Raw genomic sequence first — 27619 nt, 5'->3', positions numbered from 1 at the left:
AGATGAGCTTTTTCAGGTAAATCAAGAGGTTTCACTAACATTTGCTCATAGGCATGTGAAGATTTGAAAATAGTTCATGATGAAATTAATGGAGTAGCTAATATCTTTTTTTGGTGTGTCTGTGAAAGTAGACTGCCTTGGTCTTCTATTTAAAGATGTTAAAATTATATATAATATTTTCTTTCTGTCATTGTTTTTTGTTCCTTAAAAAGTCATTTGGATGCATTATCAAACACTTGATTAAATTAACTTCAATTCATTAATTTCTTCTTAAAGTTCTGTCAGCTCTGTATAGTAATGTGGAAATACACTGTTATGGCTGGAGGTAGTACTCATGACAAGAATGATTTTCAGAAAGAGTTCAGGGTATGGCATGCAGTCTTATGCTTGTGGTTGCATATAAGAGCTTTTGTTGTTTGTTTACCCTGTCTTGTTCTCATTTTAATGATTTATAAGAAAAATGTTTTGCACCTGAAAATCTTAGAAAGACCGAACTGATTTGAATCAGCTGGGAATACAAAAATCACATTAATTATAGTAGTACATGTTGCCTCCCTGTAATGAGGTGAAATTGTTTTTACTTATTTAGCTCAAAATATTCCTTTTCAGAGTTAGAGGCAGTTATGTGAGTCGTGAATGGATTATATGGAAAGAAATGACTCACCAGGATAGACTATAATGCACATAGCTGTGTTGTTACAGGGAAGTACTCAATGACTCAGTTATAGAAGAGGCTGTTAATTGGAACCACTGCACATGTGGGTTTAGATGAATATCTACCCTGAACCTGGGCCAACACACTTTTTTGACACCTCTTGCTGCATGAATTACTGGTCAGATTTTGAGAAGTGCTGGGTGTCCCACCTCCCATTGAAGGACATTAAAGGAGCTCTTCATATTTCAATTTTGTCTTGCAGTTAACTCTATTTTGTTGTCCATTCTTGGCAGCTTCTATGAAGGGGATGAAGCATAAACTTCCAGTGATTTCCACTCCTAGTAGCATACCAAACCCTGAGGCTTTGCTTTTAAAATGTCTTCTAATAGTGCCTTGTTCCTTTTGTTGGTATCTTTATAATCTCCCTGTTCCAATTTTGCATCTGCTCATATAACAGCATAATACCTGTGTGGCTGATCACAGTTTACATCTCAGTTTGAGAAAGTCTAAGAAAGAATTTCTCTAATTCTATTTTCACAAGCTTTCCCAATGTTAGAAGTTTGTACTCGAGTTGAACATTTTTCTGGCCTGCTAGTCATCAGAACAAATCATGTTATGACAGTGGTTTCTGGAGCGTAGTGGTCTCCGACAGCATGAGTCTCTTAGAGCTGTCCTTGGTAGCTGGGTGCTCCTGACTTGTCCCAAGGTAGGGCAGGCTTCCTTCTGCCAAACTCCCGTGCTGTACAGGCAAACATTAGCAATCGTTATTAGTTGTGTTTTATACTTACTAGTATCAATGTGAATACTATAAGGAATATATTTCATTTTAAAATGTCTGCTTCTGGTATGAGCTTTAAAAATTAATAGTTGTGGGACAAATTGTGAAGGAAGTTTCAGGTAGATAATTTTGTTATTACGATTATAAGGAATATAATCCTGTATATATTTTGCAGACTTAACTGATATTTCAAATCCCAGAATGAGCCATCCTATTACCTATCACAGCCCCATGGATATAATCACTTGATTTTTTTCTTGTTCCATGGACTACCAACTATCTTCTCGAAGGTCATGAAAGAATATTTTGTCTTAACACTGTATGTTGATTGATTCATACCTATGTGTACATACATATATTTAGAATAATTTGTGTTTCTCTGGAAGGCAGATACCATTTACAACCTACTTATTTTCCTGTTTATTTTCATGCTCATGAGCTAATTGCATGTAGCACACTTAGCTGCTTTACATGGCAGTGTTTTGTATTTTAACTAAATAAGGCCTTTTTGAAATTGATGTTTGGCTGAATGAATTGTGTGAAAGCAGAACAGCATCTACAGGCACTGAGGATTTTACTACACAAATCCTTCTCTGCTATTACAGAAAAACACAGTTTAACTGGGTAGTCAGGTTGTGTCCATCTTTCAGAAATTAATGCATGTGTTATCTCTGTTGAATTTGTGTAAATGCATAATGTAGAGGCCATATAAAACATATCACCCCTCCCTAAAAAAAAACCCCAAACCCAAAGTTGTATGAAAATTGTTATAACAGGATATGTATCACTTTATCAAGTATTAGACAAAAAGATACATTTTCTTTTTTTATTAAGAACTTATTTATAATATGAGATATATTAAATTCTTTCCCCTGTAATAGATGCTCTTTCAGCTACAGTAGTTTTCAACAGATTTTCCTTGGGAGTTTATTGTCAGTCTTTTATTGTCAAATTAAATGAAAAAGCTGCCTGAAAACATAAAGTTGATCACTGAGCAGATAGAATATGAGATAATATGAAGCAAACTGGAATAAGTGGAGGTGTATTAAAATTCTGTTTGGATCATTTTGAAGTGATTTTGAAATTAAGTTGGAATTAACAATTTTGTTTCACTTTTTTTTTAATGCTGAGTTGGTTATCAGATTCTTGTTAATTTTCTGGAGCAAACTTATGAATGAAATATCTGTGAAAAATGAGAGAAGTGCAGAGCTGAACAGGTCAATTCTGTCAGAAGTTCCTTAGAGGTAGCTAATAAAGCTCTTAATCCTAAACTGCTTTTAGCAAAGTCTTTAACATCATGCCTTACATACCCAAACAATCCTCTGCTTGCTTTCTGCAAGGTTAAGATCGGTGTGTGACAGGATGAAGTATACAGAGTGACTTCTTCAGATAGTTTCAGGCCATAAAAGTTTTAATGCAGGAGATAAAAATACAGTCTTCTCTAGTTACCAAGTGCTTTGACACTTACACAGACATAAAAAAAAAAAATAAAGGATACTTTTAAAAGTTCACACACAGAGAGTTATGTGAAATACCTTTTTTTTTTTTTTAATAACTCAGGTGGGTTTGTGCTTCATTTTTTAAAGTGCAATATTTATATTCATGGTAGACTTTTCACTGTAAAAAGGGTGTATTTTTTAAGAAGAAATTATCAGCTCTCTTTTTGTCTCAGTTGCTGATTGTTTGGACTATATTGAAATTAAATTAAAGCGTAGCCAGTTAACTGTTGTTCCTTTTGCTAGGTGTATAACTTCCCAGCTATGCTGAAATTAATTCAGAAAAATCAGATTTATTTCAGAAAAAGTCAAGTGACAGTTATTGAATTGTTGCTAAAATCAAATGAGTTAATTCTAAAAAGGTTTCTGCCTCTCATCATGTTTATCTTTTAAATATTTGCCTTTTTCTCCAAAACAGAATTGTCTTGCGTCAAAAAATCACTGGCCTGAAGAAAGCTCTGAAGTTTCTATTATACTTTTAAATAAACAATAGTATATATTTCTTTCTTTAATGTTAAATCATGTTTAGTTATTGCATTAGGGAATGTAGTTCCTATTGGTCACATAGATTACCTGTTTACATTTACATCAAACTTACATCAGCAATTATTGTTATATTGCCATGGCTATATTACTGTTAATCTTGTGCTTGGTTGTTAATCAAAAACAATTCTAGCTAGCCACTGGTGAGAGCAGGCTAGCCAGAGGAAAGACGTCCCCAATATGGGCAATGTGAACGTAAGGAAATAGTGACCCTTGGAAGGAGACTGTTCAGAAATGTGTGAGAAGTTACATGAACCATTTCAAAAGTGGTTTCAAATACTTCCAGTTTCTAAGAAACATTATCTTTTTGTGTAAAAATTACATACATAGAGATATTAATATTTAGGCAAGACAGAAGATGTTGGTTATGATTTTAATAGAAAAGTTCATTTTCATTTTGGAAGTCTGTGTAGGTGATGTACTTTTTAAAAAATTAATTTTACAAGGCAGAACAAAGGCATTTTCTATGTGATTTCTCCTAGTTTTCTTGGGTTCAAGAAAAATAATGGAGATTGGAGGAAATAATACAGTATCTTGGAGTTCTTTAGAAATACATATAATTTTGCTAAAGTAAACACTTTCTGATCTTGATTTTATTAAATACTGATGAATGGGGTTCAGTAAGTAAGAAAAAGGGAACTTTTGCAGCAACATGAACTAATGAGACTATCTGATGAATGGTCTCTACAACATGATGTAAAGAACAGATGGAAAAAAAAAGAATGCTAATTAACAGTAACATTTAGGTTCAGTTTGAATGGAAGTAGACCAGAGAGAATGATTTCTTAACAGGTGGACTTTGACAATGTTTTAGTTGTATAGAAGCGAAGAAAGCAATTTGCTGTGGAACTCTGTAATGAACAACCAAGCAGTGATGTCTTCCTTTTTTTAAGAGTTGAAGATGACACCAAGATTGAACCCAAGGGTTTTGTGACTCTGAGAGCACAAATAATAGAGCTATTGACAGAGGCAGTGGAGAGAGGAAAAAGAAAGAATTTGGATAAAGATAATAACCACTTCAGCTCATGTTAATTGGCATATGCTCTGTTGACTTCATTCACAGCAGTGGAGGATATGGCCTGTTGAGTTCAGCTTTAATGGTAAGTTTGAGCTGACAGGGAGCTTTCAGGAAAAAATCTCACCAAAAATAGGTAGAGATGAAAGCTGAGGTTATAGATCCCGAATTCTTGCAAGTGGGCCTATATCTTGGTTCATTGAGTTGTGAAGGCAGCTTAGAGAAGATGAATTAGCTATGCAAAAGTCGAACAGAAAAAAGCGAGAGAGCCTGAAAGAGAACAGGAAAAGAGAGAAGAAACCCACTAAAAAAGCTAAAACAATGTTAAAAAGAAGAAAGAGAGACTGGAGCTTTGAAAAACAAAGTATTTGGACGAATCCTAATACTGATATTAACTATAAAAGGAAAGCATACAAACAAACCAAGAGGAAAATGAAAAATACAGTTTTTTACTCAATTTGATGGAAAGCAGATAAACATTAATTCTCTGAGACAAACATAATATAATACAGAAATTGATACAAGCGTAAACAGTTACTTCAAATAATTAATTTTCAGGAAGATGTTAGGAGGTGGAAAGATTGTATTTTCTCAGTACTGTGTATTTTTGACTTCATAGTTCAAATGTTAACATGTTTCAGTGTCTTTTATTCTTTGTTGTATTTACTTACTGATAATAACACATGTTGAAAATTTGTGAAGATTGACATTACCTTTAAATGAATATATTTAGGAAATGTGTAAAGACATTAAATAGACTATGAATTTAGGAGAATACTGAAACAAATTATTTGTCTTTTACTAGGTAGGTTTTTTTCTTTGTATAAAAATATAGACCAGTAAGAAAATGTATATAATATAAATATATATTTGTCCCATATTTTCCCAAGGGTCGTAACATGGCATTATAGTCTTCAGGTTGGTTTTAATGTCTAAATAAATTCTTTAATTAAATTGAGCTCTTTTTTATTTAAAGCTGTCTTTTGGGGAGATATTGCCTTAGATGATGAAGACTTAAAAATCTTTCAAATTGACAGGACGATTGATCTCACACAGCACTCCAATGAAAGACTTGGCCATAATACAGGTATGATATTTCAAGCTTGCATTTAACTTATTTTTCCTGTTATTTACTTCTGCATAGGAGGCAATCTGTTTTAAATGTATAAAGTCACTATAATATCTTGGGTAATATTAGTTTACACTTTTAAAAGTTACTAAACAATGAGTATAATTTTTTTTAGAATTTTGGAAAGAAAAATGTTAGAAGTTTAATTTTATTTTGGCATTTCTGATTGAACATATCTTGTTGAACTGAAGAGCAGAAGCTGTTAGGAACCATAAGTCCACTCTTCAGGTGGTCATGTGGGAGAGGAAATTGTACAAACTTTGCTTTCATTGCTATAAGTTCCCGATAGCAGAGCCCAAATGCCCTATGGAGAATATACGTGAAATCCTGGAGGTGAGACTGGGAGTCTTGGACTACAGTCTCTCCTTTGCTCTTTTTTTCTGTTCCATCGAGAGAAAGCAACACCAGAACATTTCATCCTTGCTAGAATTTGCCTTGCCTAAAAAGCAACTGTTTATCTGACAGATATTAATACGTGTTTATTTGTTGTTGACATACAGTGCATTAGTGCCAGAAGATGCAATCTGATTAGCACAGGCAGTTGGATATTCAGTCAGATGAAGAGATATTATTTATGTGTAAATATATATGTGTATGTGAGGAAGAGAAAACATAATCCATGTCTAAATGGGTGTCTGTCTAAAAATATCTGTGCTTTCAGGCTCTGATTTATAAATTCATAACTGAGAATTTGTAAACTTTTAGGTTATGGTGCCAAAAAAGCTCTTATTAAGGAAAAGTATATGCTATTAGGAAATGTATAAATGCCTAATTGAAATTTATTTTCTATTAAGCGTGTTCTATATGGTCCTGAACTGAGCTACTATTAACTTGACGGTTCCAGGTATGTGAATATAAGGATCCTTTTGAGGGATGATTAGAAAGGAATTTTTCAGACCAATTAAGCAGTTATCAATTTAACCTTTCAGTACTGATATACTTAAAAATATTTTTATACTTCCAGGTTAGATGTAATTAGACTATTTTTTATAACAACATAAAAATTTATTTTATCTCCATTTAAAGCCACTTGTTTTTTCGAAGCAGGAACTTATTTCATAATTTCTAGACGAAGACTGGGATTTAAAATGTTAATAGAGTCAGTGGTTTCCCTGTCTCCCTTTCCTCCAAACAAATAGTTTTAATGGGCTTTGAAGGTATTTCAGGTTTTGCTGACAAAATGTAGAGAGCAAGGTCAGTCACTTTCCCTTAAAGTGGATGCAGCCAACAAATTTCTTTGGCCTGCTGACTTTCCTCTTTCTTCCTGCTTTTCTATTCTTTATTTTTAACTGCAGAGTTCTTATTTTGTGTGTGTGTGTGTCAATTTCTGCAGAAACAATACGCCTTTCTAAGCCATTTAAAAATAATATTTAATATTCTATTATTAAATTTTGGTTTTTTACTTGTCTTGAGATTTGTGTGCTATCTTTTCCTGTGCACCGTATCTTATGAAAGATATTGAGACATCCTATTGAGGACTGGATCAAATTTTTCTGCCTTTATTGCACAAGAGGAGTCAATGCAACTGCTATGACCAGAGGGACTGGACTTTGGAGAATAACCTCTGATAACATTAGTGATTTTGCAGTGGTTCTCAGTGAATCCTCAACATTCTTGGTTTTTCTAAAAACAGAGTTGGAGGACTCAATTTTACACTTTACATATGTAATTATTTTTCTACATTTACAGCCTTTTGATGCATAAACTAAGTTTTGCAAAGTGCACAGCCCAGTGTGCTTTTTTCCCTCTAATGTCCAAAGGAGCAAATTGCCAACAACTGCAGGTTGATATGAGGTAGCAGCTGGAAAAGGAACATAAAATGCCTGTAAAATAGAAAAAATAAATTAATTAAAAATTAATATTTTACCTTATTTACAGACAGAAGAACAATTAATTACAAGTTTGATTTCTGAGCACTTTCTGTTGTTGACCTTCACAAACTAAAGGTGACATCAGTTAGAAGGGTTAGATATTTGGGTGTACACTATCAAGATGGAGTTTTGGAGTGGCAATTTTCATTGCAACCACTGATTAGAATTCCCGAGGCTCACTCTGACTCACATTTTGTGACTGTTCTTTTGGGTAAGGTTTATCTGGCTGATTTGCAGAGTCAGATACTTAATCTGTGAGCATCTTAAAGTGTGGATCTGCCATTTTATTTGTCATTTTGTCCACGTAATACTCATAAACATTGGAAACAAAACTAACACTGAAGCTGATAAAATTGTAATGTATAAGTAATTATGAGTCCAAACTGTCAGAAGTATTCTCCTTCTCCTGCCTTATGTATGAGAAGATGCAGCAAATATGAATTATTTTTGTTAACTTTTTTAGACTGTGGTTTGACAAGGCTGTATATTACACATATAAGATAGATTAGTTATGTGAGACAATTCTTCAGTTTTTCACTAAATGGAACACACAGGCTGTATTAACACAGACATGATTATTTTTTTTCCCCCCTAGAAATAATTATAGTATAGTAAGTGGATTCTTTGGTTTTTTTCTGTTATGTCTATGACAGTTGATAGATTTTTTAATTTTTTTTTTTTAATATTTGTTTGGAATGTTTATATACCTTTTTTATAAGATGTTACCATGAGAGACAATACATTAATAATAATCAATACAAGGAATGGAATTGTTATATTATCTGTAGTGTATATTATAGTTACCATGTAACTAGTTGGAAAAGAATGTGTAGAACTATTACCTCATCTATCTAAAATGTTTTAAAAAATTTGGAAAATTTTTCTCAAGGGAGCCAGCAACTATGTGACAGTGTAATCCAAATAATTAGGCACATTGTTATTCACTGAGCAGCCACATAAACTCACTTGCCTTATATGGAATTTTCTCATCTGTAATATGATTTTAAGTTGCTGTCTAATAAATATATTTTCCACATATATATTGAAAGTTTTTATGAGAAGTTGGGAAAGGTCTTTTTAGTAGTGGTTGAATGTTTCAGTGGTCCTTTTATTTCTATATTTTTACTTTTGCTGTTGTGAAAGTAGTTTGAAAACTCTTGTTCTCTAACAGATATCGAATTTTAAAATACAACCTACTACAGATTTTTGTAAATCACAAACCTTTCTGAACAATTCTGAATGTTATATTGACTAGAACAGTACTATCAGTGCTCTAAGGTACTTGCAGCCACAAAATGTTTATAGGTGAAGAGAGTATGTGGCAGATGTATCAAACGGACACCTTTCTGCAATGTGTTACATTTCTGTAAATGGCACAGTAAATGTGAAAATCAGTTACTTGTAAGCTTAATTTTTCTTCTTTATTGATTACTGACATGACACACATATATATGCCTGCGAGGTCTCACACTGCCATGTGATGTTTCAAAGCCTTGAGAGTGCACTGGACATTTATTGCATGCTAACAAAGAAAACCAAAGCTTTCATAGTAAAATAAGTGATATTAAATTTGTAACAGTTTTGGTTGTGGGGGTTTTTTTTCTGATAAAACTTTGGGTTCTTGCTTTCCCTCTTTCCCCTCCCTTGAAATGAGAAGACTATGGCATGCATTCAGGAAATTTCTGTGAGAGTGAGGCTTTTAGCTGTCAATCAATATGGCTCTGAGGATGTCAAGGTCACCAGGAAGAAAAAAAGCTCCAAATAATAATTAGATGATGTAATTGTCCTGACTTGTCTGAATAACAAAGACAAGTTGGCTTACATTCTGGAATGCATATTAGAAAATTTTTCAGCTAAAAATGTGGTTTTGTTTCATTGTCAAGGATACTTGAAGAATTTGTATGCGAGTCATTGAAGAATGTTAACCTTCTTTTAAGAGGCATTGCAGGTTTTACGGGGTATTTTCTATTCTGTGCAGGCTATATCATTGCTGTAGTTGTAAGATTCCATATTTTAACTTCTGTATAAACCCCTTTTTTTGATTTTCTTTTTAAGGTGGCTTTGGAGAGCATGGGATGTCAAAAAAACGAGGTGCCCTCTATCAGCTTATAGACAGGATAAGAAGTTTTGGCTCAGGTATTTTCACTGTTTCAATTAACAGGTTGCCTGATGTATAATAAACATTAATGATAATAGTACTTTAGCACTTAAAAACCTTTCTCTATTACTATTGGCATAAACAAACTGTAAAGTAAATAGTACAAGAATAGTAGAAGAGATTAGCTCTTTGTTGCATTAGAGGTCTATTTCCAGCATCAAATCTGGAAGCTAAAACATGTTCTTTTAAATCTCATATTAAAAATTCCCTGATTTATTTTTTTTTATCTGCATGGCTGTGTTAAGTTATCACTGATATCAATACAATACCTTTACAGTACAGGTAGGTTATGCTGCATAACTGGTAATTTTATATGGGCTTTTTTCTTGGTCAAGTTGAGGTATTCTGATGATTCATACAGTGTTTGAAGCATTTATCTTTGTAATGCTGAACAAACACATTTTTATACTAATCATATTCTTGTCAGTGTAAACATAGTTTAATTCAGCAGGCTGTATTAGTGGAATCCACATTACTACTGTTTGTTTGCTCACCGTATGTGATGCAAGGAGATGTCACTTCAGTGTCATGAAACTTCAACCTCAAAAAGAAAAATATGTGAAACTCCATTGCAGTCACACCCCATTATGTCTAAATGCATCACTACCTGTCTTGTAAGATGAACTAGAACACAGTAGCTGCCTTTGCAGATGTCCTTTGGCATATAATCTTCATTTTTTATAAGAGAATTATAATTTTAGTATTCCATAAAAACTTGTAATCTTTTGCATGCAATTAGGCATAAATTTCTTACTTCTAGTTCAAAAGAAAGTCGATAAAAAGAATTTTGAGTGGTAAAATATCTACATTACTTTGTGGTTCAGTAATGACTGCATATTAAGTGTGGCAATATTTTTTTCTCTGAAGTTTTTACCTGTGCTGTAGACTGTTATGTAATTCTCATTTACACACTTATTTAAAGGACAAATTATTTGCTTTACCTAAGTGGTTGTTTTTTTAAACTACAAATTTTCTATATCATTCCATGTATAATTTAAGTTACACGTTAGTTGTTAGAAAGGCAAGTGTTTCTTCCTGTGTATCAGGAGCTTTCTTCCTGCCTTGTCCTCTAGCTTCTTCCCTTTCTTCCTTCTGCTGCTCTCCCAGCCCTGGGGCTATTCCAAGATACCATACCATGATGCTGCCCTGGAATCCTACCTGATTCTGACCTAGCCATTAACACTTAGCTGGAACTGGTATCACAGGGAATACTCACAGAGGGAATGTTTACTCTTCACTGAGACATAAGTCTTCCACCCCACTGAGTAGAATTTGTTGACCACCTTTCAAGTGATCCATTTTAATCAGCTGCACTGCTGTACACACTAACTTATAAACTGCTTCAGAAGAAGCACTTGTTATGGTGTGTAAGTCCTTGTCTAACTATCCTTATCCTCTTGTCACAGTAAGTTTCAGCTGATTTGGGAAAGATTTGCCTGTAATGGGATGAATGTAGTAATATATCTGAAAATAATAGGTATGTTTTGGTCTTGTAGAGAAATTCCAGCCATGAGTAATAGCTATCCATAGGGTTCCAAAAGCTTATTTATGAAAAACCTATATTTGCATCCTGAAGTTTTGTAGGGTTACTATTAAAATGAAAGTCACATTTTCATCTGAAAAATTATCTACTGGTAATGTTACAAGTGATTGAGATTGCAGGGAGAAATGACCCTCTCTGACTTTTTCCATGTGTATATTCAACTTTGGAAAATAATGTATCTATTTTTTCCTTGTAATTCCTGATAATAAAAGCCAGTCTAATATTTTATGGATTCTTTGTGTCCAGTGCTTAAAGGATAGTCATGCTTTTGTATTTACCAGATATTGCAGTAAAAATTCAATGGACAGTGAATGCCCTGATTACAACATCTTTCTAACTCTGCTGGAAGAATGAAATTTATTTAACAAAAAATGCCTGAGGAGTGTGACTTTAAAAATTTTTATTTATTATTAAATGAGAAGACTCAGATGAAATTATGCAATGTGCATTCAAGTTGATAAATATATTTGCAAATTTGTACTGTGTTTGAAAAATGAAGATTTAGACTCTTCATTTCAAACATTTCTCCGAAAGCTAAGTAATGATAGACTGTTGCATAACAGCAATGTCCTACTTTTAAAGGGCATAAAGAAATAGTCTGACTTTGACCTGGTGGAAAATGATTCTCGTGTGTGTACGTGATTTCATTCAGTATTTTAATTATCATTACAGGCTTTGAGCAAAATAATACATCTAAAGGAAGAACTACTGTAAAATTCTCAGGGAAAAATGAGAAAAACCGATTTCCCAGAGCTGCTACATCACGAACAGAAAGAATATGGCCTGGGGGTGTCATTCCATATGTAATAGGTGGAAATTTCACTGGTAAGCTTTGTGCTTTGTATGGGGAGAAGGAATATGATTTTTTTAATTGCCCTTTTTTTTTTGTTTCCTAAAGTAAAGTCATACATTGGAAGTCAGTAGAAAGGTTTCTGTTGGATCAGACTGGAAGTACATCTGTTCTGAAAATATTAGTCATGTTTAAAAAAAAAAATGTTCCCAAAGGCAAGCTACATAATAAAAATATATAACTCTGTTTTATAAAGTGAAGAAGAAAGAAGAAAGTGAAGGCTCTTTTTTTTTTCTTAATATTTCTTGTTGCATGTTTATGTTCAAAAGCCTAAGTAACAAAATGTCACAAAATCTGTTTGGGTTTGGTTTTTTTTTTTTATAAAATGCAGGATACTTAGCACAAGAATATAACTAATTTGACTGGTGTGACATATTCTGCTAAACCAGTTTCATTCAACAAACTGACCCAAATAGTTTGGTTTTCAGATGGGTACACACAGAAAATATATCTGACAAGAAGAAAGACTGACTTCAAAATACATAAAAGTTTTAGCAAAAATCTGTAGAAAAAGTTTAGAACATCTGTTATCCCTGAAAAGTGTAAATGGATAAATATCAATGGATGTATGAGGCAATTTAAAACAAAAAGGGAGAGAGAAAAGCAAAGATGGATGCGCAAATATACGTAATAACCTCTTATTTATTGTGCACAAAAATACAAGGAATAGAAAGAAACATGCAAATGCTCACACATTGTTTGCATAAGTATATGGAGAAACCAGAGTCATTCTTTTCAAACTGACAGCTAGTCAAACGTTTAGTTTGGGTATTTACATAGTACTATATGAAATGTGACCTTTGCTTTAGGATTGCCATCTTCTGAAGAAATGGTAGTAAACAATGAAATCATATTAAGTTAAAAATTTTACCTTTTTCATAATGAAAGATAAATTCTAAAGCTTGGCAAACATTGCTTAAAGATAAAAGAAAAGGGCAAGATGGAATGAAATAACCTTTAATTTTCAGGATCCTGGCATGATTTGAACTTGCTATTTTTATGAACCTTGAGGTTTTGTTGTCTTTAAGGTTAAAAAGTTCCTTGTTTTGAATTTTTTGAAGTTTTCCTGTCCTATAACATGCATCTTTGCAAAAGTCTGCAAGATGGATGCATTTCTGCTAGCAAATTAATGCCAAATAGTCCTATTCTTTGTGGATTTCCACCTCAGAAGCAATACAGCTATATTTTCAGACACTGCTTCTAAGTTAATAAGCCTTGTCTTTTGTCTCGTCAAGGAAGTTACATTGCTATACTCTCTGAAATACTGTGTATTAGTTGGTTTTATGTTCTGTAGTGAGAACTGGCCTGGCTGCTTCTTCACCTGGAATATAGTTTTGGATATTTCAGAATGTTTCTCATTTTTAAAACAAATATCTAGTTATGCTTAGTATTATACCAAGTTAAGAATTTTCCCCTTTTGGTGGATCATTTGATTTCTGAAAGATTTTGATGCAAAGTGTAGACTCGGCCCTGTTCAAGACATCATTATTAAACTCAAATGCCTTGACTGGTATTTGATGCTTTATCTTAAATTGGTCTCCAGATGTCAACGCTGTAGAGTTACTCTTTTTTTTTTGTTTTTTTTTTTTTTTTTTTAATTCTTCCGCCCCCCCAGCCCCTTTCCATGTGGTTCACTTGATTATTTCTTCTGGGAAATTGCTTAGCATATATTATGCTAGTGCAGGCACATACACAACACTCTATTTCTTCCTCTGTCTTCCCCTGGTGCAACATAGCTGTGCTTTTTACTGCAGCTTTTATGTTTCCTAGGCTGTGTCAAGCAATATCGGTCCCCTTACAGGCAGATATGATGAGTTGATAGTCTGACTAGCCCTTTAATGGGTGTCTGGCAGTACATGGGACTGCTGGGACACAGGACTTCATGGTCCAGTGACTCCTTCCAGGCCTATATTCCTAGTATTGAAATCTGATTTTAACGATCAAGATGCAGTTAGAAAAGTATTTTATTTCATCTCATACAATTATTCTTCCAGGCACCCAGCGCGCCATGTTCAAGCAGGCTATGCGGCACTGGGAAAAGTACACATGTGTTACGTTTATTGAACGAAGCGATGAAGAAAGTTATATTGTATTTACATACAGACCATGTGGGTAAGTGTGTATGTATGGTAACAGTTATTGTGCTTTCAGTGTTCGGCCATGTTTGTCAGCTTTGCAGTTATAAGTGAATATATACGTTACAGGAGAATGAATAGACAGTTACTGCATTTAAGAGACGTATTCTGCTTAGCTTTAGGTTTATTGAAAGCAGTATGTATAGTAACTTCTTGAAGTTATGCTTCTTGTCTATTTCTAGATAAAATGATCTTGCTATATATACATACATATGAGGCTTTTATATTTGGCTTTGTCATGCTTTTAATATTTATATGTATTGTTCTAAAGATATTTCAGGCTTATCATTTGTTTATTCTTAGCTTTCTCCAGGTCACATGTTTACTGCTGAATTATGTATGGGCATCTATCCCATATTCCTTTTCCAGCTTAATTGTTGTTAAATGGAATTTAACTCTTCTGTTGTTAGGTTGTCCTTGCCCAGATTTGTTTAACCACCAAATTCGTGACATTTTTGCAGACCCTTTCTTCTGTGTCACTGATGTGTAAAAGTAAAAAAAAAAAATTAAAAAAAAAAGTTTTATTACTTATTAATGCAGCTTTCCGTTAATCACTGTGTTCCATTTTCAGATATTTCTGCTCACAAATACCTCAGTCAGCTATGTTTGTTATTTATTCCACTCAGAATTCTTAATTTTATATAGTAGTCAGTGAACTTCCTGAGTACACCATGTTCATTTTCCAAGGAAAGTGCTCACTACCTGTACTGATAATCACCTTCTTTTGGAGTTGTAGGCTCCACAGTGAACAGTTCTCTGTCTTGCTGACTCCCTGATCATGCCTACTTTTGAATTTTTATGGGACAGGGTTGTGAAAAGAAGTTTTGGGACCTCACATTGTAGGAATGATCCTGAAGATACTTAATTATAGCCCATAAAATTAACCTTTACAGTTAATGTTTTATTCATGGGTATTTTACAAATTACAAATAATTTACAAAGACTGTAACAAGTTTAAAATAAAAACAAGGAAAAGTGTGGCTATGAACAGTCCACCAGTGATGAAAAAGCAGGCTAAACAAAAGAGGCAGTTGAATTAGATTTTTACGGGTCCTGAATTCACAAGCCATTTGGGGAAGAGCCAGATAAATAAAACCATATCTTCCCTGGGTGAATGGGAACCACTGTGCACTGACCACCGATATACAGTGCTGGTGCAGGATCTTCCATGGTAAGAGCCCAGACAAAAGTGACACCAAACCATTTGCAAACACTTTCTGCTACATGGCCAGTTGCATTGAAATTAATCTCAGTTCTTTCCCAGAGCACCCTGCTGTGTTGGTTTGTTAGCACATTGTGTCATTATTGTTTGCGGTACCATGGAACTAATATTCACAGATGAGGGAAACATTATTGTACTTAGCACCATTCAAATTAAAAGCTAAATGATAAACCCTGCCCCAAAACCATGCAGTCCAAACATAACACATTTAATGAAACAGAAAGTGGATACAGTCATATATGTGGAAGTTCAGGTGGCAATATCTACAAATGTCTCAGATGACAGCATTAGCACACTAGCAAGTGGAGTGTTATTGAGCCTTTATAAACATTAAGGATATTTTGAAGGAGCATAATGCATTACATCTTGCAGCAGTTCATGGGAAACTTACGCCAGAAGGACACTGATGAAAAATGCGTATTTGAAATATAGCAGCTGGTTATTCGAGATACATGAGCTTCCTGAAGTTGAGAGTTTATATATCAGCAGAGATAAGTTTTGATTGTCATAGACCCATATGACTGCAAGGGATCTTAGAAAGATGTCTAGGGTATTCTTAAGACAGAAACAGCTATACTTAAGTTATTGTTGAAATATGCTTGCCTAACTTGTTTGTAAAAGCTTGCAGAAATGAATACTTCACAGCCTGCTAGGAAATGTGTTGCTTCAGTATCTTTAATAAGAAATGTAGGAAGTCAGGGGCAGTATTTTTGATCATAGCTAAACCAAATATTTCTTGCTGCAATTAAAGTACATTAACTTATTTCCCTGCTCACTATGGCCATAGGAAATAAATAATCCCTCTTTCTTTTTTGAAAGAATCTATTATATACTTTGAGACTGTTAGTATACCTACCCTCAGTTCTATTTTCTTTTAGGCTAGCAAATGCCTAATTAATTTAATCTTTCCTGGTAAGTCAAGTTTCCTAGGCCTTTGATCGCCTTGTTATTCTCTTTAGGATACTTTTTAACTAGTCCACATATTTCTTTAAATTGAGGACCCAAAACTAGGGCGAGTTTGTCCAGATGAATCATTACTTCTGTTGAGTCAGTGCTAGAGGTAATTCATCTATCTTGGAGTTTCTCTTTTCACTTAGGTACCTAAGCAGGATGCCTCCTTGTTTCTCAATAGCTGCTACATTCAACTCATGGTCAGTTGGGATGTCAATAACAGCCAGAATTCTTTCTACAGCCCTGATACCCCATCACTGTTTCCAGAATGTTTTGCACACCTCAGGACACCAAATAATGCCATATCTCCCTTTTCAGGTGTCTTCTCTAATCTGTTAAAGTTGTTATCAAATACAGGTTTGTCTTCATGGTATTTAGCAGTCTTTTTTCAGACGGCAAGTTTAAACGGCATCTTCTCTATATTCACTTCATATAATATTCCAACCGTCTTTATACCCACCTTTACATCATGTTTCTCTAGTTTGCTTATGGGCAGCTTGTATGGAAAAATGTCAAAAGCTTTACAGATGGATCCCTCCTTCCCATCACAATAATTTTGTCTCTTAAATTATATTTATTTGTCATCAAATCTTGTTTATTTAACCTGATTTTGAGAAATTAATTATTGCAAGATTGTTTCTTAGTACAGACGAAGCACTAACTTAGCAGTTTGAAATTTTATAATTACTCATTTGTGCCCATTAGCTGCAGATGTGAGAATAAGAATAAAATACTAAGATACTGATGTTTATGATACTTCTACCAAAGCAGTGTACATTGGCATTAGTATCTATTACAGCAAATATTTATGCAGCTAGTTGATTAGGGCAAATAAAGCTCTAATCTGTAAACAGGTTCAGAGCACTCTTTGTTTACTACTTATTCTCTCTTCTTATGTTTCTTCCTATGAGATAGAAAGTGCCTGAATACACAGCCACTCTCTATGCAAAGCCAAAAAAGAGGTCAGCAAACTGGAATGGCCTCCAGTCACATGCTCTTAATAAATATTACTGAGAACAAGATCAAGCGAGTGAGACAAAAAAAGAACAATTAGTCATATTATTCTGGCATCTCATCTTGCCTTTGATCTGACTTCGTGTCAGTTTTTGTTCTCCACCTGAAGACTTAAGTACTTTTTATGACAAACTTCAGATGACGTATTACAATCACTGTTGTATCCTTCTGTGTGGGTATTTGACAAAGCTGTCTGGGATACAGGAAAATCAGATCTCTTTCATGTGCTTCTCCAAACATTGTAGACTGAACAGCTTCTGAATGTTTTAATGTTTTTTGAACTTGCTAGTATATTAAATAGACATTAAAGGCAGGTTCTTAAAATTGATGAAACAAGTGAATACACTGCACAAGGTACACTTTTGGAACATTCTTGAGCTTTAAGAAGGATCACAGGTTAGAAAAGGTGCTCACTTTTATGGAATGAGAAGAAATTCAGAGTTGTACTACATAATCTGTGACATTAGGGCTGACTCATGCTCTCAGGTGGCAGGTAACTCTAGCAGCTGGCACTCTTCCTGCCCACAGCAGCTGACACAGTTTCTCTGCTGGTTGTAGCATGGCCTGCAGGATGCGTATGACCAAGATGCAGGTCACCAGCTGCCATGATCTAAACCACAGTACATCAACATAAGTTGAATGAGGAGTGATTTATGGTAATACACTGGGATAGGAAGCTGTTAACTGAGGAAGGGACTCAATTGGCCATTCTTTATAATATTGGCATGGTTGTCTCCATTGAGCTGGAGAAGGAGTAGCCACCTCTGCTGTTGCCACAGGTCCTCTTAGGAGAGTGAATAAGAACATTTGGTAATTACACCTGTATTGATCCCTGATAATAAGCAAATTCATCAAGCCAGGTCATAGCCAATATTTTCTTCGTACAGAATGAGTTATATTTGTGATTGAAGGAGGTGTTTTTCCACCAAGAAGAAAAGCTCTGTTTCTTGAGTGAGATTTCACTAATGAACTTTGTGAACTTCTTTCTCTTGCTTTGTGATGATATGCTGTCCTCGTACGCTTATGAAGTTCTGCAGCTTTTTGTCCACAACTTCATACATCTAGTGCCACGGCTAGCTGATGTGTGATCTATGAGGATTTTTATATTATCACATTCTGTAGAGTGCAGCTTTTTAAAAAGTGTAACATAGATCCCACCTGATTCTCTCTTTCTTCACATTAGTTTAAGAACATTTTTGACAGTAGCTGTATTACTTAAAAGAATGAGTGTATTGTTCAAGTCATTTCACTTTCTCTCTGTCATTTGTTTCTCTTTGCTCACCATCATTGATCAGCTACACTGATTAAATGGAATTAGAGATTCATAAATAGTTACTGTCTCCAACTGCTGTCTGGTGCAATAAAGATTAAAGAGCTGACAAGCTTTAAAAGCTACCAGCTGACTCAATTTAAGGGCATGACAAGTGCTCATACAGAACAGAGGGGTCATGGCCTATTGCCAAACATACCTGAGGTCAAACTCATGATATTGCAAATTAATTTCCCACACAAATTTATTTATTTATCTTAGTTTTCCTTACCCTTTGACTCAGTGCAATTGTTGAAACATTCAGAATCTTGTAGCTTAATTGGATGAATCTGGTGTGCTTGACATGACACTCAATCTAGCAAATACTAATGACCCTCTATAGGTGTGCACTGCTGCTATGTTAAGATTTGGTGTTAATTCTAATTTTCTTTGGCTTGTAAAGAAACACTCAATAAATCTGTTTATATTTTCTGAGAAGTACTTGAAATCTGTCAAGTAACCAGCATAAAGGAATTACCATTCTCATCTGGCTGCTTGTTTTTAGGAGCAAGCCAACTTTAAAAAATAATTCTTAGTGTGTTGGGTTTCAAATGTTCAGTGTTAGGCAACCTAGAGGAGTACTACTGAAAAGATTGCGGTTAATTTTTTTCCTTCTGAAGAGAAAATATCATTCAGATGTGTCAGATGAGGAACCTAAAGTCACTATACACATTTGACAATACCCAAATTCTCTTGGTTTTTATGACTATAATAATTAAATGTCAAATATTTTTTGAAAACCCCTAAAACTCTATCTAACCTATGAAATACCAATAAAGACTTTCAGGATGGATATTAAGCACCTCTGTTTTTGAGAAACAATCAACTATTGTTATTGTTAATCATATTCAGTAAATTAGTTAATTAGGTATTTATTTAACATATTTTCTTATAAAACCAATTTGTATTAATAATTTAGTGTTATACTAGCCATTTAGTTGTTCTGCTAATCTTGCACAGCTATTTCCTGACCTTTCCCAAGTTACAGTGCACAACCTTAAAAGGTTAAACCCTCCTTCAGTCCAAATGAAGTAAAAAGGACAAGTGTCAGATTATAGTTAAATTCTTGCTTTATCCTTTTGACCTTGCTGTGAATACTGTCAGTATAAGAAGAGCTGGAGACATTGTAGAGGATACTATTTCGAATAATTTTCTTCTTTTTTAAAATTTTTTCCTTTTTATTTATTTGTCTTTAAAATATCATTGTGCAAAAACTATATTGAAAATCTATGGAAATTTTAAAGCCACCAAATATGCCTTTGCTAGTTGAAGCATATAATGTACATGAAGTCAATAATATAAGCATGTTAAAATTATTGAAATTGTATTAAATAGTCTGCAACCTACAGTCTTAATAACCTATTTTCTTGTTTTAAGCTATGATTATTGATTGTTCTTTAGTTCTGCATTGCAATTTTTTTCTATAGAGTTTCCACACAGTGAAACATGAAGACTCAGCCAAAATGTTTAAACTGTTTTAAATGAAAGGATTTGTTCTGCCTTTTCATAATTCTGCATGGTTATCCAAGCTTTTTTTTCATCAATTTCTTGCACTGCTGTCATGTCTTGCATTCAGACTGTAAACGTTTTGAATTACAGATTAAATTACAAGGTGTATTTTGCATGATCATAAATGAATGGAAAACTAGGTAGGTTTGGTGGTACTTGGTGGTACATAGTGGTGCTTGGTGAGAGAATGCAAGACAGCAGGCATAAGATGAAGAAAGAGAGTCAGCCTCGATACAGAGAATAAATAAATGAAAACCCCATGTCTCCTTTCTCCATCCTTGGAAGTTTTCAAGACCCAAGTGGATAAAGACTAGAGAAACCCTGGTCTGACTTCATACCTGACCCTGCTTGGAGCAGACAGTTGAACTGGAAACCTCCAGAGGTTTCTTCCAACCCAAATTATGCAAGAATCAGTGTATCCATCTTTAGTAGTCTGTAATGTGAATTTTCACAGATTGCATTCATTGTATGTTTTTCTATTTTTAAAATAACCTTTGAGCATTTTCAGTGCATTTTATACCTTTGCACAAGTTAAGGTCAGTATAGCATAATTACCAAAATTATGTACATGACCTTACCATAGTTAGGAAGACCTAATTCATTAAGTTCACCTACTATGGAAATGGTGACATGCTTTCACAAAATGTGGATTACTTAATGGGATTGATTCTAATGTTTTCTACCATGGTTTCCTGCAGGCTGCCAAGGCAAATGCCACATTTCAGTCCTTACTTCAAAGCATTCAAAGATAAGGAACAATGTTTTCTAAATGATTTGAAGTCTGGGAACTAGGAACTGTGTTTGACAAATTTATTCGGTGTACGTAATGCAACTGCCTATGATGGTGAATTGGATTTCTATTATATTTTCTATATAATTTCTATTCAAAACCCAAACCAACAGCAAAAAATCCCAAACCAAACAAATAAAAAACCAAAACCTTAAGGTTCTAAACACTTTTCGCCCCAGGGCAAGCACAAGTGAAGAAAAGAAAGTTTGAACTATGGTAATTTCCTTATTCCCCAGTAGAAACAAATTCATATACTTGAGTGACTAGTGAAAGATAAAAACCTGAGTAAAAATGATATTGAAAATATCTGTACTGCTTAAATAATGTTTACATATTCACTTGTAGCCATAACATTTATTTTGCAAACATGCAGTCTGAAACATATTAAGCAAAATCATGTCAGAGTGTCAGGTGTAAAGGTGAAATCCACTGGAACCATGACATAAAATAGTGTAAGTACTCTACATTTTATTTAAATTTTAATATTATTTTAGTTCTATTTCTATTATCTGTTGCTTCTTTTTATCACCTATGCTGTGTTTTTAGGGCACATCTTAAGGTAGTTTTTCCATTACAATTATTTATATGAGTTAATAATACAATACAATATAATAATGTGCTAATATTAATATAATAATATACAATATATTAACAGTATAAATAATATAGCATATAATAACATAACAATATTTATACAATAATGTAATAATATTTCTATATCATAAGTATTTTAAGTAGTTATTTTGTGTTAGTATATTTTATATAAGTTAAGGAAATAGACAGAAAAATACACAGGTGTTCTTTATTTTCTTTTACTGTGGTGAGGAACAATAACACATAAACCTGCAACATTGACAATGGCAAGGAATTATAGCAGGGAGTCTAAATTGCCATTGTTTTTATTTACCTGACTTGAAGAGAGCTATGAAGGGAAGACACCTTAAGAAATTAATTAAACATGAAGTTGCAAAACTCTAGCTGAAGTACTGAGCCTCATTCAGGGCTTTGACATAAAAAGGTGATTCATAGCTATTCTTGGAACTATCTAAAGCATGAAGAAAAGAGTTAACTTAATTTGAGGGTAGGAATACTTGAGAAGCAGTTGACAGAACAAGGAATGATTATCATGTGAACAGTAATTTACCCAACAGTATTTTCAAGATAGCTTCAAAATTCTTGATACAACCCTCCTGGGCTGTTGTAGTACTATTTTCCTCTATAAAGAAATTTGTGTGACCTTTATAATTTTAAGATACTACTATCATTTTTTGGTATGCCTTATCCTTGATTTTAACAATTAGTGCAAAACCCATATATGCTTATTAAGAACAGATTATGAACTAAAATGCAGTGGCTGTACTTTTCTAATATTCATATTTTAAAATTCTAGTTGTATTAGACTAACAAAAATCGATGGAGACCCACTAAGACTAACTGACCAGCCCACTGACCAAAGTAAAAGGTGTCTTGTCACCACAAAAACCTGAAAAGGACAAAAAAGTAAATGTCGTCTGTAGAATTTTATCCGCAATCAGTATTACTCCCATAGGTGTTCTTCCTTCATTGTTCACAGGGGCATAAGAAGGATAGGATTGTTTTCCAGTCTAGCATCAACCTCCTCAAGGACCAAATATATTCTGATATATAGATGTTGCATCAGAAACCATGTTTTTTAAAAAGAAAGAGGAGGAGGGAGAGTGTGGAGGTAGAGGTGATCTGCCCTTTACAATTCCATTCCACCTGACAGACTGCAGAATTTAAAGAGCAGAGATGGGAAAACAGGCTTTTGTTAGGAAACATAATGCTCTTTTGAAATATTTAAGAGCTTCAGAGGTGACAAGGAATCAATTTATGAAACCTGAAATTGTCTTCCATTTTGGTAGGATTTGCTTTATTCTCCTTTCTCTCCTTTTGCTAGCATAGTCAGCAGAGGTTTGGTGGTTTGTGTGTTTTGGTTTTGGTGTTTTTTGGTTTGTGGGGTTTGTTTGTTTGTGTTTTTTTCCCCCCCTAACCAAAAAGCAGACATCTCACATAAATGCTGACAGTATGAATGCTGAAAAGGGCATCTCTGTTCCATAAGTTTACATTGGAATCATGGAAGTGCAGTGGAACAGGAATGAAACATGAGAGCAGTCTCTAAGTGTGTTTTCTGGGAGTTGTTTGTGTTGGGTTTTTGCTTGTGAAATTAGGACTTTCTGTGACTAGGGTTTCTATTACAAGAAGATAGGAGGGGGAGAAATAAAAAAGTTTGCACATAACCAGAGTGTTCAACTACCTAATATACTGTTGTTGCAAATGACATTGTATATCTCCCATAGCCAGAGAAATAGAATATGAGGAGAGATGCACAGTGGCATCACAGGATTCCAGATGTCATTCGGGATATTTTTTCAGCTGCATGCTAAGTGAATCTTTTAAAGGACTACTATTTCACTTGCATAATTCCTGAATCCTTTGTAGATGGAACTGATGAAGTAGGGTGACTTTCCATATCACAATAAAGGAAACTTATCAGAACTGAGTGACCAAGAGCCTGGTAAATGCTGTCAAGACACACAGCAGAAATATGACACGGAAGAAACCTTACCTTTTCTTATTCATTATTGAGTGTGCAAGGGCAAGAACGCAGTGATGTGCATGGGTGAGATGGTACTTCCAGTCAACTTTATTTTTATTGATTCTTTGGGTGAAATGAAGTTCCTGTGTCATTCTGAGATACAGGACCACAAGTTACAATTCTGTTGATCACAGCATCTTTTAAGGAAGACCTTGAATAAAAAAATCAAACCATACATGTGTCCTTTATTAGGTATTCTGAATAACAACCTGTTCTTTCACTAGAGGTAGAGTTTGTGAGAATGCAGAAATTGCATAGTGCATTGTTCTGCTGATTTTATTGATATATTAATTTCTTATATTTTTACTGAATTTCCTATATGGTTTGTAGAGATATGCATGAAAACTTTCATTGGTGTTTGTGCTTTAATTATAGGTGCTGTTCTTATGTGGGTCGAAGGGGAAATGGTCCTCAGGCTATATCTATTGGCAAGAACTGTGATAAATTTGGTATAGTTGTCCATGAGTTGGGTCATGTGATAGGTTTTTGGCATGAACATACACGACCAGACCGTGATGACCATGTCACCATCATTAGAGAAAACATCCAGCCTGGTAAGATACTCTGATAAGTATTTTTGGGTTAAAAAAATAAAAAAGAAAAAAGTGTTTATTTTTGGTGCTTCCTTTATCTGTTCAACTCTCTTAAACAGAATGCTGAGAAGTAGAAATGAACTTAATAGCAGAAATGAGCATTTATGTCTGCTATTCCTCTTAGCTAGACTGATCTCAAGCTGAATCACAAATGAAATATTGCAACTACAATATAATTGTTTCTAAAGATCTGTTCAAGTAGCAAACCATTCAGTAGTCTTGGATAGAAGGAAAGAAATAGTTATCATGATCAAAAACTTTGAAAGAGCCCACTGGTCTTAGAGCCCTTCAAAAGTCATGTTTCTGTGCTTGAGAAAGTGCTTTTCTTTTGAAGTCTTTACGGAATGATAAGTAGAAACATGTCAATAGCTTTTTAGTGGCCCAAGAGGTTTAGACCTGGAAGGTAAGTTGAGAGCTTTGTGACAAAGATGGGTGTTATTCCATTGGTTTCCAAATTACTCATTGCCTACAGAGCTTTCAGCTTTAGCCATTGATCTTGACATTGTTGAGACAAAGCACCTGAGGAACCTGAAAACTTTAAACTGTGGCTGTCACCTTTTTGTCAGTCTAGCCACTGTTCCCACACTTGTGGGAGGGAATTTAGCGTATTTCATTTACAATGTTCATAAATGTGCATGGTCCTTGTGAAACACTGATTTTAATTTATAGGAATTCTCTGCTCAAGAAGGGTTGAAATCAGAAATTATTCAATGATAGTTTGCAGTATTTCTCTGTTCCTATAGAAAATGTTTTAAAACAAAATAGATTTGAGATACAATAAATCTTTGCCACCTCAGCTAGGATTTGGAAGATGACTGGCAGCTGATACACAGTTCCACAGTTCTCCCAAGTCCTGAAAGGGCACATGCATCCAAGCCTTGCCTCTGTTCTCTAGTTGTCATTGATTTGTGTAGATGCTGTAAGTGCCCGTCCCCTGTGCTTTTTCTGCGATATGGAAAACCAGCTGGAGTGCCATCCCCAGCCTCCTGCTCTATCCTTTCAGTTGTTTCTCTAGTTTCTGTCTGAAACCACTTCTTGTGGTGTGGTGTGAGCTTCAGGATCACTGAATGGGATCAGGAAGTCATGACACCAAGATATTTGAGTTTGGTTATATCATGCCTATTATTTTGGTTAATAATGTTAATGCCACTGCAGTTTTTTGTGCAAGATGCCAATGGGAACATGAATTGGACTAAGCGGTGCTTTGCATCTCTGAATACACTGATTAGGACAAAGAACTTCTGGTCTGGAATTATGAACTAAGTATAATTCTTCTGCTCCTCTCTTGCTTTCATTAAGATGCAACACCTGGCTCTTGGAAATGTGACTTTTTAGTGTTTGCATTATATGGGGGCTCAAGTAGCCTTTGCTGAAAAAAGTCTTTAGTATCCAGTCTAATGAGTCTAGAACGAGGAGGGTTCTTCCAGGGTCTTTGCTGTCAGATTTATTTCTTTCTGGAATTCAGAACCAAGCCAGCAAATTTTATGGATTCTGAATATAGTGCAACATAATGTGTGGGGCCTTTGTGTGGGTTAGATGAATGAGAACAGACTTGCTAAATGCCCAGAATAAGAATTTGATGTGTGTTTCATAAAACATGCCTTCTGTCTTGGTTAATAAAATCACACCGTAACTCCCAAAAGATTTATGAATCTCAGTGAGTGATTAGGTAAGGATCTTTGTTGTTTTTCTTTTCCTGTTTGGTTTTTATTGTCACAAGAATTCACTACAGTAACTCTAATTATAAATCATTCATAGGTCAGGAATACAACTTCTTGAAGATGGAGCCTGGAGAGGTGAACTCCCTTGGGGAACCATATGACTTTGACAGTATTATGCACTATGCCAGGAACACCTTCTCAAGGTTGGAGTCTCAGGTTATACCTTTTGACTTTTAATTCTATTCCTCTCTGTGAATGCTAAGAACTATGTTTTATAAAGTATTCCAAAATCACTTAAAATAACACTTGTGAGGTAGTATTCTTACATCAGTCAAAGCCCAGCTTGTTTAAGCCACTATTATTTAATTATATTTTTAAACACTTTTTGTTTCTGTTCATTTCCAAAGTAGCCTTTTCATCTTGTTTCAGGTTTTAGATTTTAAGACAAGATAAAGTGGACCATAATTTAATATAATACTGACTTCCTTTTCTCTCCACAAAAAATTTAATTTAGAAGAAACAAATAAAATTATTAGAAATTTTGTATGTAACATGATCTCTTGAAGAGAAATCTCCTTTGGTGCATAATGTCTCAGTAACCATGGATTATGCGAGTAGAACACAATATGGTATTAGGACATGTAACATGCAAGTCACAGCCTTTGTTAAGGACTGCAGTCAACCAGTCATTACAGAAGCTGCAATCTCTTCTCTAGTGTACAGATTGTTACTGTCATCAAAACCATACAATAAAGAGTTCTGCTGGTTTTACTCTGGCCTGTTACAGGCTGGTTTGTTCCCAACGCCATAGTAACGCATGTGGGTCTTGCTCTGAAACGCTGCACGGATGTGGGGAGCTGTTCAACAAGCTGTTCCCATATGCTAGCCCTATTCTCGAGAAGAAGGGAAGGAGGAGACTTTTACCCAGTGTCCTGTTATGTTTCATACCAAGTTGCAGTTGTGTAAATTAAAAGAAACATTGGAAAAAAACAAAACCAAAAACAACAGCAACAAAAAAAACCTCAAACAAACAAAAAAATGCTGGTTTGAAGAGTTATGTGCTTAGCTTGCCCCCCCCAATTCATGCATTTTAAGGCAAAAATACTTGACCGTCTGAGACTCTGAAATAAACTCAAAACCTCAGAAACCAGAAACCTCACCAAACTTTGCTCAATTTCTTGAACTTGTTCTCCTCAATATAAATGGTATTATTTAAGAAAAAGAAAAAAATTCCTACAGAACGATGTATTCAGCATACACCTAATTCACCCCTGGTAGAGCAAGAGAAAGAGCCCCATGAGGTAGCTATTAGTCACATCGCTTACTCCAGTTACAGTTACATTACGTTAAGGAAGTGATTATAAGAACCTATAAAAACCAGAGTAATTTGACAAGCTGGAACCCTCCAGAGTCCTAGGGCAATGACAACATCAAGATAATTTCATTTGTGAGCCCTCTCAACAGTTTCCAAGCTGGCAAAAACTAATAGTGCCATGAGTAGGCATGCCCTGCCCTAAGGTACAAGAGGTTGTTACTTCATACTGTTAAAAACAACCAGCAAACCCTTGAGGTCATATATTGCTTTGCAGTGATTTATCATGAAAGCATGCGTCAGGCTCAGGGTGGCATATTACCAGCTATTTATTGTTAGAATTTACTCACACAGATAAGTGGTTGAAATCACAAAACATCATAAAGTTCTAGTCGCACATAGTGATGTTGTTCATGTTACAGGTTGTTCCCTTATCAAAGTGCTAAGTCATTTAAGAGAGGTTTGTTT

The 27619-nt window shown here is 34.6% G+C and overlaps 1 protein-coding gene across 1 annotated transcript in view; it reads left to right on the top strand.

Annotated features, from left to right (window-relative positions):
- Positions 1–5463: 5463 nt before the first annotated feature.
- Positions 5464–27619, top strand: part of LOC104503148 (tolloid-like protein 1) — a gene marked incomplete at its 5' end in the record, with an annotated part of 75003 nt that continues 52847 nt past the window's right edge. Inside the window, 6 exons of the mRNA XM_010150108.1 lie at positions 5464–5574; positions 9543–9623; positions 11861–12013; positions 14033–14150; positions 23961–24139; positions 25937–26042. Of these exons, the coding sequence (XP_010148410.1) occupies positions 5464–5574; positions 9543–9623; positions 11861–12013; positions 14033–14150; positions 23961–24139; positions 25937–26042 (748 nt within the window). The remainder of the gene's footprint in view (positions 5575–9542; positions 9624–11860; positions 12014–14032; positions 14151–23960; positions 24140–25936; positions 26043–27619) is intronic.

The sequence above is a fragment of the Eurypyga helias genome, unplaced genomic scaffold (assembly GCF_000690775.1).
Source record: "Eurypyga helias isolate BGI_N326 unplaced genomic scaffold, ASM69077v1 scaffold7270, whole genome shotgun sequence".
Taxonomy (NCBI): Eukaryota; Metazoa; Chordata; class Aves; order Eurypygiformes; family Eurypygidae; genus Eurypyga; species Eurypyga helias.
Note: the sequence above shows the minus strand (reverse complement) of the source record. Positions and strands in the feature narration are given on the sequence as shown.